The sequence below is a fragment of the Mus caroli genome, chromosome 6 (assembly GCF_900094665.2).
Source record: "Mus caroli chromosome 6, CAROLI_EIJ_v1.1, whole genome shotgun sequence".
Taxonomy (NCBI): Eukaryota; Metazoa; Chordata; class Mammalia; order Rodentia; family Muridae; genus Mus; species Mus caroli.
In genome coordinates, this window is record NC_034575.1 from 88,276,120 (window position 1) to 88,288,736 (window position 12,617).

General features: G+C 48.6%; 1 protein-coding gene across 1 annotated transcript; it reads right to left on the minus strand.

Moving 5' to 3' along the window:
- Window positions 1-8,939: 8,939 nt before the first annotated feature.
- Trh (thyrotropin releasing hormone) lies at window positions 8,940-11,509 on the minus strand. Its single transcript, XM_021165819.1, has 3 exons — window positions 11,406-11,509; window positions 10,531-10,746; window positions 8,940-10,003 (listed from the first exon to the last, which is right to left on the minus strand). Exons 2-3 carry the CDS (start codon window positions 10,736-10,738, stop codon window positions 9,447-9,449), a joined length of 765 nt encoding a protein of 254 aa, XP_021021478.1. The 5' UTR covers window positions 10,739-10,746; window positions 11,406-11,509; the 3' UTR covers window positions 8,940-9,446.
- Between the last annotated feature and the right edge of the window lie 1,108 nt (window positions 11,510-12,617).

A 12,617-nucleotide genomic window follows, 5' to 3' on the forward strand; every position in this document is an offset into this window, starting at 1 on the left:
GAAGCAGTTGACTATGATTTGCCTCGTGCTCTAGCAGAGGTATGGTTTTGCTAGCTGCAGATAGTTTCTGCGATTGGGTGATGTTTGGAATTCTGGGAACTTTTCAGAGGATATATAATGCTAGGGTCCTGAGAAGTGGGATCATTGGGCAGGGGCTGTGGTTTGTTAGTATTCATGCTCGAAGAAGAAACAAAGGGAAATAAATTAGATTCAAGGATCTTTCTTTCTCCCCATTCTATCTTCCTTTCTCCTATCTAGTGATAGAGGGTGAAATGGGGTGGGTGTGGAGAGGGATGGATAAAGAATGGGAAAAAGAAGAACCCACAAAGTATCAAAGACCTACACTATAACCTCAGGAATGCCTCACCGGAAGATTTGTTATTGTGAGACCATCATAGCAACTTTATATCTACGATGTCACCGCTAAGTGATGTAATCATTCTTTAAAGATTCTTCTTCTTAGAATTGGGAACAAAACACCCATGGAAGGAGTTACAGAGACAAAGTTTGGAGCAGAGACAAAAGGATGGACCATCTAGAGACTGCCAGATCCAGGGATCCATCCCATAATCAGCCTCCAAACGCTGACACCATTGCATACACTAGCAAGATTTTGCTGAAAGGACCCNGATATAGCTGTCTCTTGTGAGGCTATGCCAGGGCCTAGCAAACACAGAAGTGGATGCTCACAGTCAGCTATTGGATGGATCACAGGGCCCCCAATGGAGGCACTAGAGAAAGTACCCAAGGAGCTAAAGGGGTCTGCAACCCTATAGGTGGAACAACAATATGAACTAACCAGTACCCCCCAGAGCTCGTGTCTCTAACTGCATATGTATCAGAAGATGGCCTAGTCGGCCATCATTGGAAAGAAAGCCCCCTTGGTCTTGCAAACTTTATATGCCTCAGTACAGGGGAACGCCATGGCCAAGAAGTGGGAGTGGGTGGGTAGGGGAGTGGTGGGGGGATGGGGGACTTTTGGGATAGCATTGGAAATGTAAATGAAGAAAATACCTAATAAATAAAAACAGATTCTTCTTTTGTTTTAATTATATATGAGTGAGTAGGTATGTGCATATGTGTGCAGCACCCTTCGAGGTCAGAAAAGGGTATCAGGTCCCTGCTGGAACTGGACTTACAGCAGGCAGTTGTAAGCAGCTTGACTCGGGAATCAGGAATCCGACTCAGGTCCTCTGCACGAGCAGCATTGCCAAGCGCTGAGCCAGCTCTCCAGTCATGATATAATCCTCTATATTTTTCTTTCCCCCTGAATTTAGTAATTCTAAAGACGGGACCCAGAACCTCATACTTGCTCTCCATCCTGTGGGTTANAAAATCTGAAGGGATAGCAGCAGACCTGCAGCTAATGGTTGATTGATCATCTGTTTACATGACACATGGCTGTTTTCAGCCCAGTGTCTNACACTGCCATACAGTTTTCTTCCCAGGCCAGCATCCACAGACAGCATCTGCAAACTTCCAGGAATGGTTCCATGGTTCCAAACCCTCTGGGGCNTCCCCAACCCCTTGAGTTCCTCCCAAGGGTGCCCATCTGAGTCACAAGTGTGCCTTGTGTCACCTACCCTTAGGCCATAGGCTCAAAGCANCAGTGTAAGTCCCATGCCAGACTCCAGCANGTCACATGGGGCGTACCTGCTAGTGTCTGGACACTCTTCTCCCCAGCATATGGCGATTAGGAAGTCACTCTCCATGTGGGACGAGATCTAATCAGCCTGCCGATAATCACCAGGCCCAGAACGTGGCCGCAATTCAGGAAAGACGATCCCTGAAGACAAGTGCCACTTAAATCCTGGCACTGACCACAGTCCCCTTGGTAACCTGTGCTTTTGAGCACGATTTAGCCAGTGAGCTAATTGATGTTCTCCCGGGCAGTCNGCTCGTGCCTGGCGATCGAAATGGACACTAATTGCTGACATCCTTCAGGTAAGAAGCCCTTCATGTTCTCAGGCCACCCAAGAGGCCCAGAGCAGGAACTGAGTCTCTCAGCAAATCAGTGCCATGATTGCAAATAATTAATCGAAACAAGGTTTGCAGAAAGAATTAATTATAGAACCTATCAGAAGAAATAGTGACTTCACTGGATGGGAGAGGCTGCCTCCTTATGGAAGCTCTAGNTGGCTTCTTACAGAAGCTCCAAACAAAGATGTAGGTAATACAAAAATAAGCATTTTTTAAAGGCCTTGCTGTACTTGAAGTTTTACAGAACTGCACTGTACCTTTACAATCTTATTTTTCTTTTCTTTTTCTTTTTCTTTTCCTTTTCCTTTTTATTTTTCTTTTTCTTTCCTTTCTTTCTCTCTCTCTCTCTCTCTCTTTCTTTCTTTCTTTTTTTTCTTTTTGGTGTTTTGAGACAGGGTTTCTCTGTGTAGCCCTGGCTGTCCTGGGACTCACTCTGTAGACCAGGCTGGCCTCGAACTCAGAAATCCGCCTGCCTCTGCCTCGCAAGTGCTGGGATCAAAGGCATGCGCCACCACTGCCCGGTGCCTTTACAATCTTTTAAAATTATTACAATTTAGTTGGTGTGTGTGTGAGTGTGCGTGTATGTGTGCTCGTGCAGTGCATGCTGGTCAAATAACAACGCCTGTTAGTCAGTTTTCTCCTTCTATCATGTGGGTCCTGAGGATCAAACCTAGGTCTTCAGGCTTGATAGCGAATTTTTTACACACTAANCCATTTTGCTGGCATTTTGGCATTGACTGTGCCCTTTTAAAGTCATGTCACATCTCTGAGATAGACATTTGTCATTTTAAAAGGAGGGGTCAGCATTTGGTCACTGTGACAAAATCCCTGAGATGATCAATTTATAAAAGAAGAAGGTTGTTCAGCTTAGTATTGGAGATTCTGGTCCGAGATCCTTTGTCCCTGGTTGTTTTGCTCTTGTGGAGGCAGCCCCATGGCATGGAGCATCACAAAGCCCAAGAAGTAATAAGAGAGAGGAGGAAGCCCCTGGGGCCCATAATCCTCTTGAAGGACAGGCCCTCAAAGTCCCAAGAACCTGCTACTAGGCACAATTTTCTAACAGTTGCACCACTGTGAGGACCGTACCTTCACCATGTAGACTTTGGTACACTCAAGATCCAAGGAGCTTAGGAAGTGGCTCAGCAAGTAAAGGAGCTTGCTGCCAAACCTGACAACCTGAGTTTGATCCCCGAGCCCCACATGATGGAAGGAGAGAATCCACTCCTGAAAACTGTCTTCTGACATTTATAAGCATGCAGTGGTGTGTACAGTCCTTCCTCTACACACACACACACACACACACACACACACACACAGGATTTTAAACCCTCAAGATCAAAACTAGAGGGTATGTCTTAGGGTCTTACTGCTGTGAACAGACACCATGACCAAGGAAGTCTTATAAAGGACAACTTTTAAGTGGGGTTGGCTTACAGGTTCAGAGGTTCAGTCCATTATCATCAAGGTGGGAACATGACAGCATCTAGGCAGGCAGGGTGCAGGCAGAGCTGAGAGTTCTACCTCTTCATTTGAAGGCTGCTAGTGGAAGACTGACTTTCAGGCAGCTAGAATGAGGGTCTTAAAGCCCATGCCCACAGTGACACACCTATCCCAACAAGGCCACACCTCCAAACAATGCCACTCCCTGGGCCAAACAAATTCAAACCATGACGGGGTATAAATATAAGCTGGAAAGAGACTTGCACAGGGGCCAGATCACTGTAGCTTCTTAGTGCCACAGGACACAGAAGAAAGCCAGTGCCCAGTGTAGGGCCATTTAATATCCTCTGAGGTGGTATGTGTGTATTTGTTTGTGTTATGTGTGTGTGTGTGTGTGCATGTGTGTTTGTGTTATGCATGGGTATGGGGGGTGTAATTGTGTATGTGTATATGTACACTCACTATGCTTAGCTGCCCATGGGCCTTCTCAAAGCAGTTTCATGGGGTCAGCTGGCTGTGGCCAGAAGGGCATCCCCAGAGAAGAGCCCTCAGCCTCTGACTGGATAAAACTACAAAGCATATTCCCAATTTCCACAGTCTATCAATTCGGGCAACTCAGAGATACAGTTCACATCTCCCAAGGATCCCTAACAAGATGTAATCCCATTGCCAACCTGTTCACCAATAAAGCCTGTGTTCTTCCCTCCCCTTCCCTTCCCTCCTCTTTCATCCCATGTATTGTCTCCCTGCCCAGACTACTGCTTCCTGGGATTTTTGTCCATATATGTAAATTGTATTCAAATCTTGTCTCAGGGCTGGTGCTTGGGACACCCAGTCTCAGGCAGGTGTAATTATAGAATGCGAAGAAGGAAAGGACCTCAGCACTGCAGTGTCACATAGTGACAAAGTGATGACTGAGGTGACGGCTAAGGAAGAGCAAACAGATCTTTAGGACAACACACTGAAGCCTGGTAACCTGCAAGCAGGAAGTGGAGCCTAGCATGACAGTACTCAGCTTTCCCCACTGCTGAGCCTTACAAGTGCAAGGAGTCAGAAATTAAACATTCTGATTGGCCAGGACATGTGTGCTGATAGGCTAATGTCTGCTGAGTGATTTGAATATTGCTCTTGGAATTGGATGCTTATAATTTTTTTTCAGGGCCAGCAAGGGAAAGGAGGTGGTGCTGGCTGGCAGGTTGATGGAGCCAGGTTTTGAAGGCCACCATGGAAGTAGAGAGCAGGGGAGAGATTCGATGAGCCATTCCTGTACTCACGCTGCATGACTGACTGTCAGTGACTGTACTTAGTAAAGCCATTTTAAAAATTACTAAGGCTAGAGAACACAGCTCAGTGGTAAAGTCCACTTGCTGTTTTTGCAGAGGACCTGGGTTTCATTTCCAGCACCCACAAGTTCCGGGGGACCTGATGTCCTCTTCTATGGGAAACAGACAAGCACACGGTGCACATTCATATGTATAGGAAAAACATACACAGGTTCTTTTGGGCAGCTTAGGGAGACTGTCTTTAGGGACAAACGGATGAATGAATGAACGAACAGACTATACCTGAAGTAGGTCCAAGGATTGTGGGGGGTGGCATTTCAAGAATTTGGTCTGGTGCTTTGTTTTGTTTTTGTCTTTTTATGGACCCCACAGCTGCTCAGGCTGGCATCCTGTTCCTGGTCTTCTGAGAGCCGCCTCCTCCTTTACCCTCCCAGGAGCAGAGACTACAGTAATGCACCATTTCACGCCGAGGCTCTTGTTTAAGTGCTGCAGTGTATTGGAAACAGAGCTTCATGCAAGCCAGACAAGCTCCACCACTAAGCTGCATCCTTAGCTATAAAATAGATACACTTTATGTCGGAGTCCCCATCACTATAAGACAGTACTATTGAGCTACAAAGAAGGAAATACTGTTACTTCTATTATCTGAGTAGACTTTTAAAAGTTTCTGCTGGGCTGGGGTGTAGNTCAGTAGTAGAGTACTTACTGAGTATGTGAAGGATCCTGAGTTCAATGCCCAGTACCAGAATCAATCACCCCTCCTATCACACACACTGTAGATGTGAAATTGGCCAGGAAGCTGCCATCAGCAGCTAACCTTAGATACAAGTTAGGGCTTGTACACTAGAAAGCTGCTTCAGACACACCCCGTATCATGACAGCTCTGTCTTTTACACCCAAAGTCTTCGTAAAACTTCAAAATCTCATTTTTAAAAGTCTCCCAGGGCTGGTGAGATGGCTCAGTGGGTAAGAGCACCTGACTGCTCTTCCGAAGGTCCAGAGTTCAAATCCCAGCAACCACATGGTGGCTCACAACCATCCGTAACGAGATCTGACTCCCTCTTCTGGAGTGTCTGAAGACAGCTACAGTGTACTTACACATAATAAATAAATATTTNNNAAAAAAGTCTCCCAACTGTGGGCTCCTGTAAAATAAAAAATAAATGAAATACTTTCTTATTTCAAGAGGGATGAACCAGGGCACAATCACACTTTGAACAATGTAAAATTAATTCCAGCAGTGTAAATAATTCAAAGTCCAGTATTTGGGATCAACTCACGATTCTCTGGGCTCCTCCAATGGGGCTTGGGTTACTTCTCTGGCTCTGCCCTCTGCAACACACACAGCTTGTCTTCTAAGCTTAGGCAGGTGACACTCCACTGCTGCTGCTGTTCTTGGTGGTCATCTCATGTACTGGCATCTCCAAAATGCTTCTTGGGTCTTTAGCTGCAACTGGGCTGCACCTTCACCAATTGCCTCCCTTGGACTTTCTTCATGACCCCTTCAATCCTGGGGCTTCAACTGCTCCTGAGACTGCCCCTTCACCAGTGACCTCTCCTAGCCTCTTACTGTGCCAAGCCTCTCCATGACCCCTTCAGGCCTTCAAAACCTTGAACATTACCAAGTCTACTTGGGAGACTCTTGCACATGACCAAGTTTGGCTGCCAGCACAAGGTACAGCCTAGGCCACCTCTAGAACACAGTTTCTGTGTGTTGTCTCTCAGGAAACACTTCCCAGAAGATTTCACCACAATGGTGCTAGTCCCTTTTTATTCACTGCCAATTTATCAGCTCTAGCTGAGCAGGATAATTATCCCAGCAAAGCAAATCTTACACTTTATGTTGTTCTGATCTCATGTTAACAATGGTTGATTCTTCAGCCCCAGCTGGCTAGACACCATGTTGTTCCCATAAATGACCTCGTAGACTCTGTGTTTCCTTCTGAAATATCACTACCCGGGCCTCCCTCATCTCCACTGTTCTCAACACTCATACTTTCCAAGCTCCTAAAGAACATTGCTCAGTGAGCTCTCAATACTCAATGGCTCCAAAGTACTAAAGTCCTTATACAATCCTCCCCAAACAACATAGTCAGGTCTGTCACAGGTATACCCATGACCTGTTTTATTTACTATTGATATGATGAACACTTTGCTCAAAAGCAACTTGTGGAAGAAAGGGTTAATTTGGCTTAGATCCCAAGTCATAGTCCATTGTGGGAGGGAAGCCAAGACAGGAGCTCAAACAGGGCAGGAACCTGGAAGCAGGAGACACAGAAACCATGGAGAAGTGGCTTGCTCAGCCTGGGTTCTTATCCACTAACACTCCACCCTCAATGGGCTGGACCTTCTTCTCCCACCAATTAAGAAAATTAAGAAAATATGCTACCAGCTTGCCTGCCTATAGCCTAACCTTTGGAGGCATTTTCAATTAAGGTTCCCTCCTCTCAGATGACTCTTGTGTCAAGTTGACATAAAACTAGCCAGCTCACTCACTGAGTCATCTTGCAGGCCCAAGGAATCAAAGCTTCTGTGTGGGAACTGGACTGAACCTGAAGAGGTTACCTGCCCCCCACTGCTGCTCAGGCTGGCATCCTGTTCCTGGTCTTCAGAGAGCCTCCTCCTAGGAGCAGAGACTACAGTAATGCACCACTTCACGTGGAGGCTCCTGTTTTAAGTGCTGCAGAAGGCTGGAAACAGAGCTTCATGCAAACCGGACAAGTGCTCCACCACTAAGCTGCATCCTTAGCTATAAAATAGATACATTTTATGTCGGAGTGCCCATCACTACAAGACAGTACTATTTAGCTACAAAGAAGGAAATACTGGACAGCAGAAGATGTGGGGCTTATTTCTTCAGGGACGGAAGAGACTGGAAGAGAGGAGAGAAGATCCCACACATTTCAGATTTCCCATGCTCTCCCAGGACACACGGTCTCCCCCACGGGTCTTTGCTGGTGTGCTACCGTTTTACCTGGGTGCTTTTTCTCTATTGCCTCTTGGGCGTAGAGAGTTCTTCTTGTAGGAAGGCCTCTCGCCAAGCTGACCTCTTTTGCTTTCTTGTCTGATTTTTCCACTGGTGGAAAGTCAGGTAGGGAAGCTAAAATAGCAGTGATTTGAAGCTTGTAACTTCCATGAGAGGAGTATTTATCATATCCCTACTCCAGGCCAAGCCCTGATCGAGGAGGCTTTGGTGGGAAACAAAAGTTGGAAAGGGTTTTTTTTTTTTTTNTTTTTTGTTTTTTTTTCTGTTAGGAAAAGGGAGGCTGTGCTTGTCATAAGTAGTTAAATTTGGTAACACTCTTTAGTGACTCTCAGTGACTTAATGTAAGTTTGTTATGCAGGAAAATCTGGCATGGTGACTCAAATATAACGTCTATCAGGTAAAACCAGGACCTCAAAGCCTTCTATCATGTCCCCTAGCAAATACACCCTCAGCCTCAACCACCACAATAGGGGGGGCGGGGGGGGGAATTCTGGTACTGTCCTGCTCTAGCCACCTAGACCAGCTATGAAGCGTTCTAACAGCCCATTGGCCAGAGCTGTGCACGTGACTCTGCCCTACCCGCAAAGGAGGCTGGGAAACGTAGTTGCCAAATGTACAGCAGCTTGCCTCTAACACCCGCCTATACTGAGCAAAATGTGTGCGCCAGTCTCAGGCTGAAGGCAATGTCCATATATACCCACACAGAGAAGTAGGACTCAGTTGAAAGTAGCAAAGGGACAACTCCTTTAGTTGGATAATAATATCACTTATGAGGACTGTGAGGTATAACAGGTGAACTGAACATGTTCAGGACAGTGATCAGGGGACTCCTGTCAGTTTGTCCTCTCTTAAGCTTGCTTCCCAGGACACACTCCAGAAGCCTCCTACTTTTAGTATCTTGACGGTATCCTGATCCTTTGCCTGGTTCATGGTACTATCACAGGACCACCCCTCCTGCACACCCCTCCCCACCCCCAAATCTGGCAGACTCAAGGACCTACAGCTGTCTTCTCTAGCTCTTAATCTCTACCTACCACACCCAGACAATCAAAGACTGCAGAGTCAGACCCTTGGCCACAGTAACATTGTGTTCTGAGAATGGTAACAGGCAAGAGGGTCCTGATTTTCTCAGTTAAGAGGGAGCCCCTTTAATGCCCTCTGGGCAGAGCTTGTGGCTGGAGACACCCCTCCCCCCCAAAAAAAAAAAACAAAGAAAAAGCTTAATCTAGACAGAAGAGCAGAGCAACAAATGACCTGGATATATTTTATTGTCATTGAGATTAACAAGAGCNGGGTTATATACAAGATGTGACCCCCCCTACCCGACATATCTGAATATCCCCCAAACTGCTTAGGGCCCCCAACCTTGGAGGATGCGCTGAAGTTATACCAGGTCAGTCTTGCCATATGGGGCAGATGACAGAAGTTGGATTTTAACACCCAAACTTTTCAATCCTACCCTTTCTGAGGAGGTCCCTTAGGAGGTGTGGAAGAACCATCTTTGCCAGTGTGGAAGGGGTGAGAGACTGTGGGGCTGTCAGAGAAGAGGGGCCCCCCACNTCCTTGCTTGAAGGGATAAATAGGGTTTTAACTTCCAGACTGGCTCTTTGAAGTTCCTGAAGTGGGTAAGGGAGGGGTTTGGGTGGATGCTATGTACAGAGGACCCAGGGTTAGCATCTAAGAAGAAAACCAGTGAAGGGAATGGGANAGGATACACAGGGCTTACATCATCCTAGACCTAAAGCCTGACTCTAACCTTACTCCTCCAGAGGTTCCCTGACCCAGGCTTCCAGTTGTGGGCTTTGCTTTGCCAGGGTCTCCTGGCCCTTGCTCAGGTCACCTAGAAGCTGGAGCAGGCCTGTTTGGCCACAAATCCCCTGGGGCCCACAAGGGCGACCCACTGCCCTTTTGCCAGGATGCTGGCGTTTCTCAGGCATTAAGACACCCTCCTCTCCCTCTGCTTCTTCCCAGCTTCTTTGGAGCTCAGGATCTATGAACCTCCGGCCTGGATGCTGCCTCTTGGTGACATCAGACTCCATCCAGGGGAAGGATCGCCTGCCAGGGTGCTGCCGCTTGACTTGGGGGGCATCTGAGAACCAGGAATCCAGAAAGAAATCTGGTAGCCAGGACGGGGGCAGCCAGTCACTGTCCCCCTCATCTGACCATGAATCCTTGTCCTGGTTGGCACGTCGGCCAGGGTGCTGTCGTTTGTGGGGTCTCCAGGCTCCCACTTCTCCCAAATCTCCCCTCTCTTCNGCTTCCTCCTCCTCCTCCTCCCTTTTGCCCGGATGCTGGCGTTTTGTGATCCAGGAATCTGGAGAAGTAAAAGGCAGTGTGGGAGAGCCTGGCCCTGTCATCAGGGACCCTTGCTTGCAGGCCATGGACCACTTCAGACTTCTACTTTGTCATAACTCTTAGAGCAGCTCCTCCCTCCCATTGTCTGCTCTGCTTCCCAGCTCTTACAGACACCCCTCATACCAATGGTGAAGGGCACTGCTGCTGGCTTCCAGCCCCCAGCTCTCTACTTTCTTGCTGGGTGACCATAAGCCACCTCTTACTTTTATTCTCTGAATCTCAGTTTCCAGGACAAAATGGCAACATGTCCTTATAGACAGGGCCTAAGCTGTTAGGGATAGGGACCATTGTGAAATTGTGACTACTGAAAACCTATCTTCTGATTATTTCTAACACTGAGAATTATTGTGGCCCCAAGGGCTGGTAACCTCCCTACCCTATGGAGAAAGTGGCTATAAGGCTATACGCTTCTTAAATCTGGAACAGGGGCACTGACTGGTGGCTCCCCCAACCCTCTCCAGTTGGCTCCCTTCCCCCTATACTCACCTAAGGCAGCACCGAGNTCCCCTCGCACGCGCTGGAGGTCTTTCCTCAAGAATCGACGTTCTGGCCGGACCTGGACTTTCTCCAGGCCTGGAAGGTCAGGAGTCAGAGCACCTTCCTCCTGGGCTGCTTCCGGCAAGGCGCAGGATTTGGGGATACCAGTTAGCACGAAGATCAAAGCCAGAGCCAGCAGCAGCCAAGGTCTCTGCATCTTGGATTCTAGGGTCAAAGGCAGTGGGTGTAAGGGTAAATGCACCGCCTGCTCTGAGGTTGTCCCCTTCCCTTCCCCAGAACAAGGTCATCTGCCACCTGTGCCAGGTGCATCTGAGCCTCTGGTAGCTTTCCTGGTCTCAGGGTGCCAAGGTGCCTATCCAAGCTAGGAGGCGATGGAAACCCCACTGTCACCGCCATCCCTAACTGTCTCCNGAAGTTGGGGGAGTCNGCGCTGCATCTGACACCCCTACCCCCGTGTACCCATTAAGGTTGCAGTGCTGACAGGAGAAGCTAAAGTNATAGTGGCCAAAACTGTCTCCAAGGCTCCATCTACATTCTAACCCCAGCCCTTCACTGCAATCTCTTTACTCCAGAGCTGAAATTCTTGCTCACATACACGAACTCCCCATGTAACCCTTTGCTCCCGTGTCTAGGCTAGAAGAAGACTCTCACTGGGCACCCACATCCTAATTCCAAAGTGAAGGTTCTATTTCTAACGTTAGTGTACAGATTCGAACTCTAGGGTGGGTCNGACCGTCCTGGTGTAGACCTGCTGGCCGACCTCTTCCACCCAGAACTCCCAGTGCCCTGGCCAGTGTGCTACAGGAAGGCGNCGAGGCAGGTGGAGGGGACACCTGTTTGGGATCCCAGGTCAGAGACATTACCTGCAAGGTGGAGACTCTGCGGAGCTTGGAGCTTTCCAAGATGCTGAGCTGAAGAGTGCAAACTGGTTGGGTAGAGTCTGCAAGCCTCCGGAATCCAGAGTCGACTGCGCGCTCCTCTGAGGGGCTGAGGCTTATATGCGCTCGAGAGAGCGGCGCCTGTGAGGTCAGCGGGGAGGGGGCGCAGGCCAAAGGCAGGGGTGCTGACGACAGAGCTGGGGGACCCGCCCGCTTTCCGGAAACCTGGTGGGGGCCGAGCGAGGAGGCGCGGCTGGCGCAGGTTGGCGCCCAGCTCCGGAGGTCTATTGACTAAGAGAACATCTGACTAGGGAACAAAGGGAGGGAGAGACGTCCCGGGAATAGTTCGCGATGGAAAGGAGACAAGAGTGGGGACCAAGAGACAAATGCTCGCAGACATCCAAAGACAAGACAGATGCAGGGTGTGGGCAGCAAAAGAAAGGACATAGCGTCTAGTGGCACCTGTGCTTGACTGTGTCACTGGCCGAATTCCCCTCCTCTAGTTTCCCTATCTGTGCAATGGGAGAGGGCAAGGCAGAAACCAGTTCCTCGATGATGGCTCTAAGGCTACAATGAATGATAGGGCTGTTTGGCTCAACTCCCACAAGGTCNTGAAAGTACATCTCTTTACATCTTCCTGTCACCAGCTGGAGAATCATGGCCCAAGGAGTGATAGTCCCACTTTACATATAGGAGTGAGAGCTCAGTCTCTTTCCCTCTGGAAAGCTGAAAGGCAGAGGCGGGAGGGAGGGAATATTTAGATTTCAGCTAGAGTCCTTGCCTTAGATGAAGATGCTAAGGGTCTGGGGACACGTCTAACTCAGCTTCCTGACACCGCGCCCCCCTCCCCCCAGGCACCTCTGTGTTTCTGGGTCATGAGTATCATCAGACAGATGTGAAATCTAGGACCCCAGTTTGACCCCTGCTTCCCAGCCAGACTCCAGGGTTTGAAGAATTTGTCACCCTGCCTGTTGCCTCCTGGTTGGATATGACCATGGCTATTCTGATTCTGAGCAGTTGTGACCACCCACAGAAGATCCTTGCCAGCTAAGGCCTGTTAACATGTCCTGACGAGNGGCAGGAGACGGCAGCTGTAAGTTGCCCCAGGGTACTTCCTAGTGACATAGCTGCCTTTGAGTCACCCATGTAACGCCAACAAACTCCTTGGTTCACCTAGCTAGACCTTTCTCTCTCCCC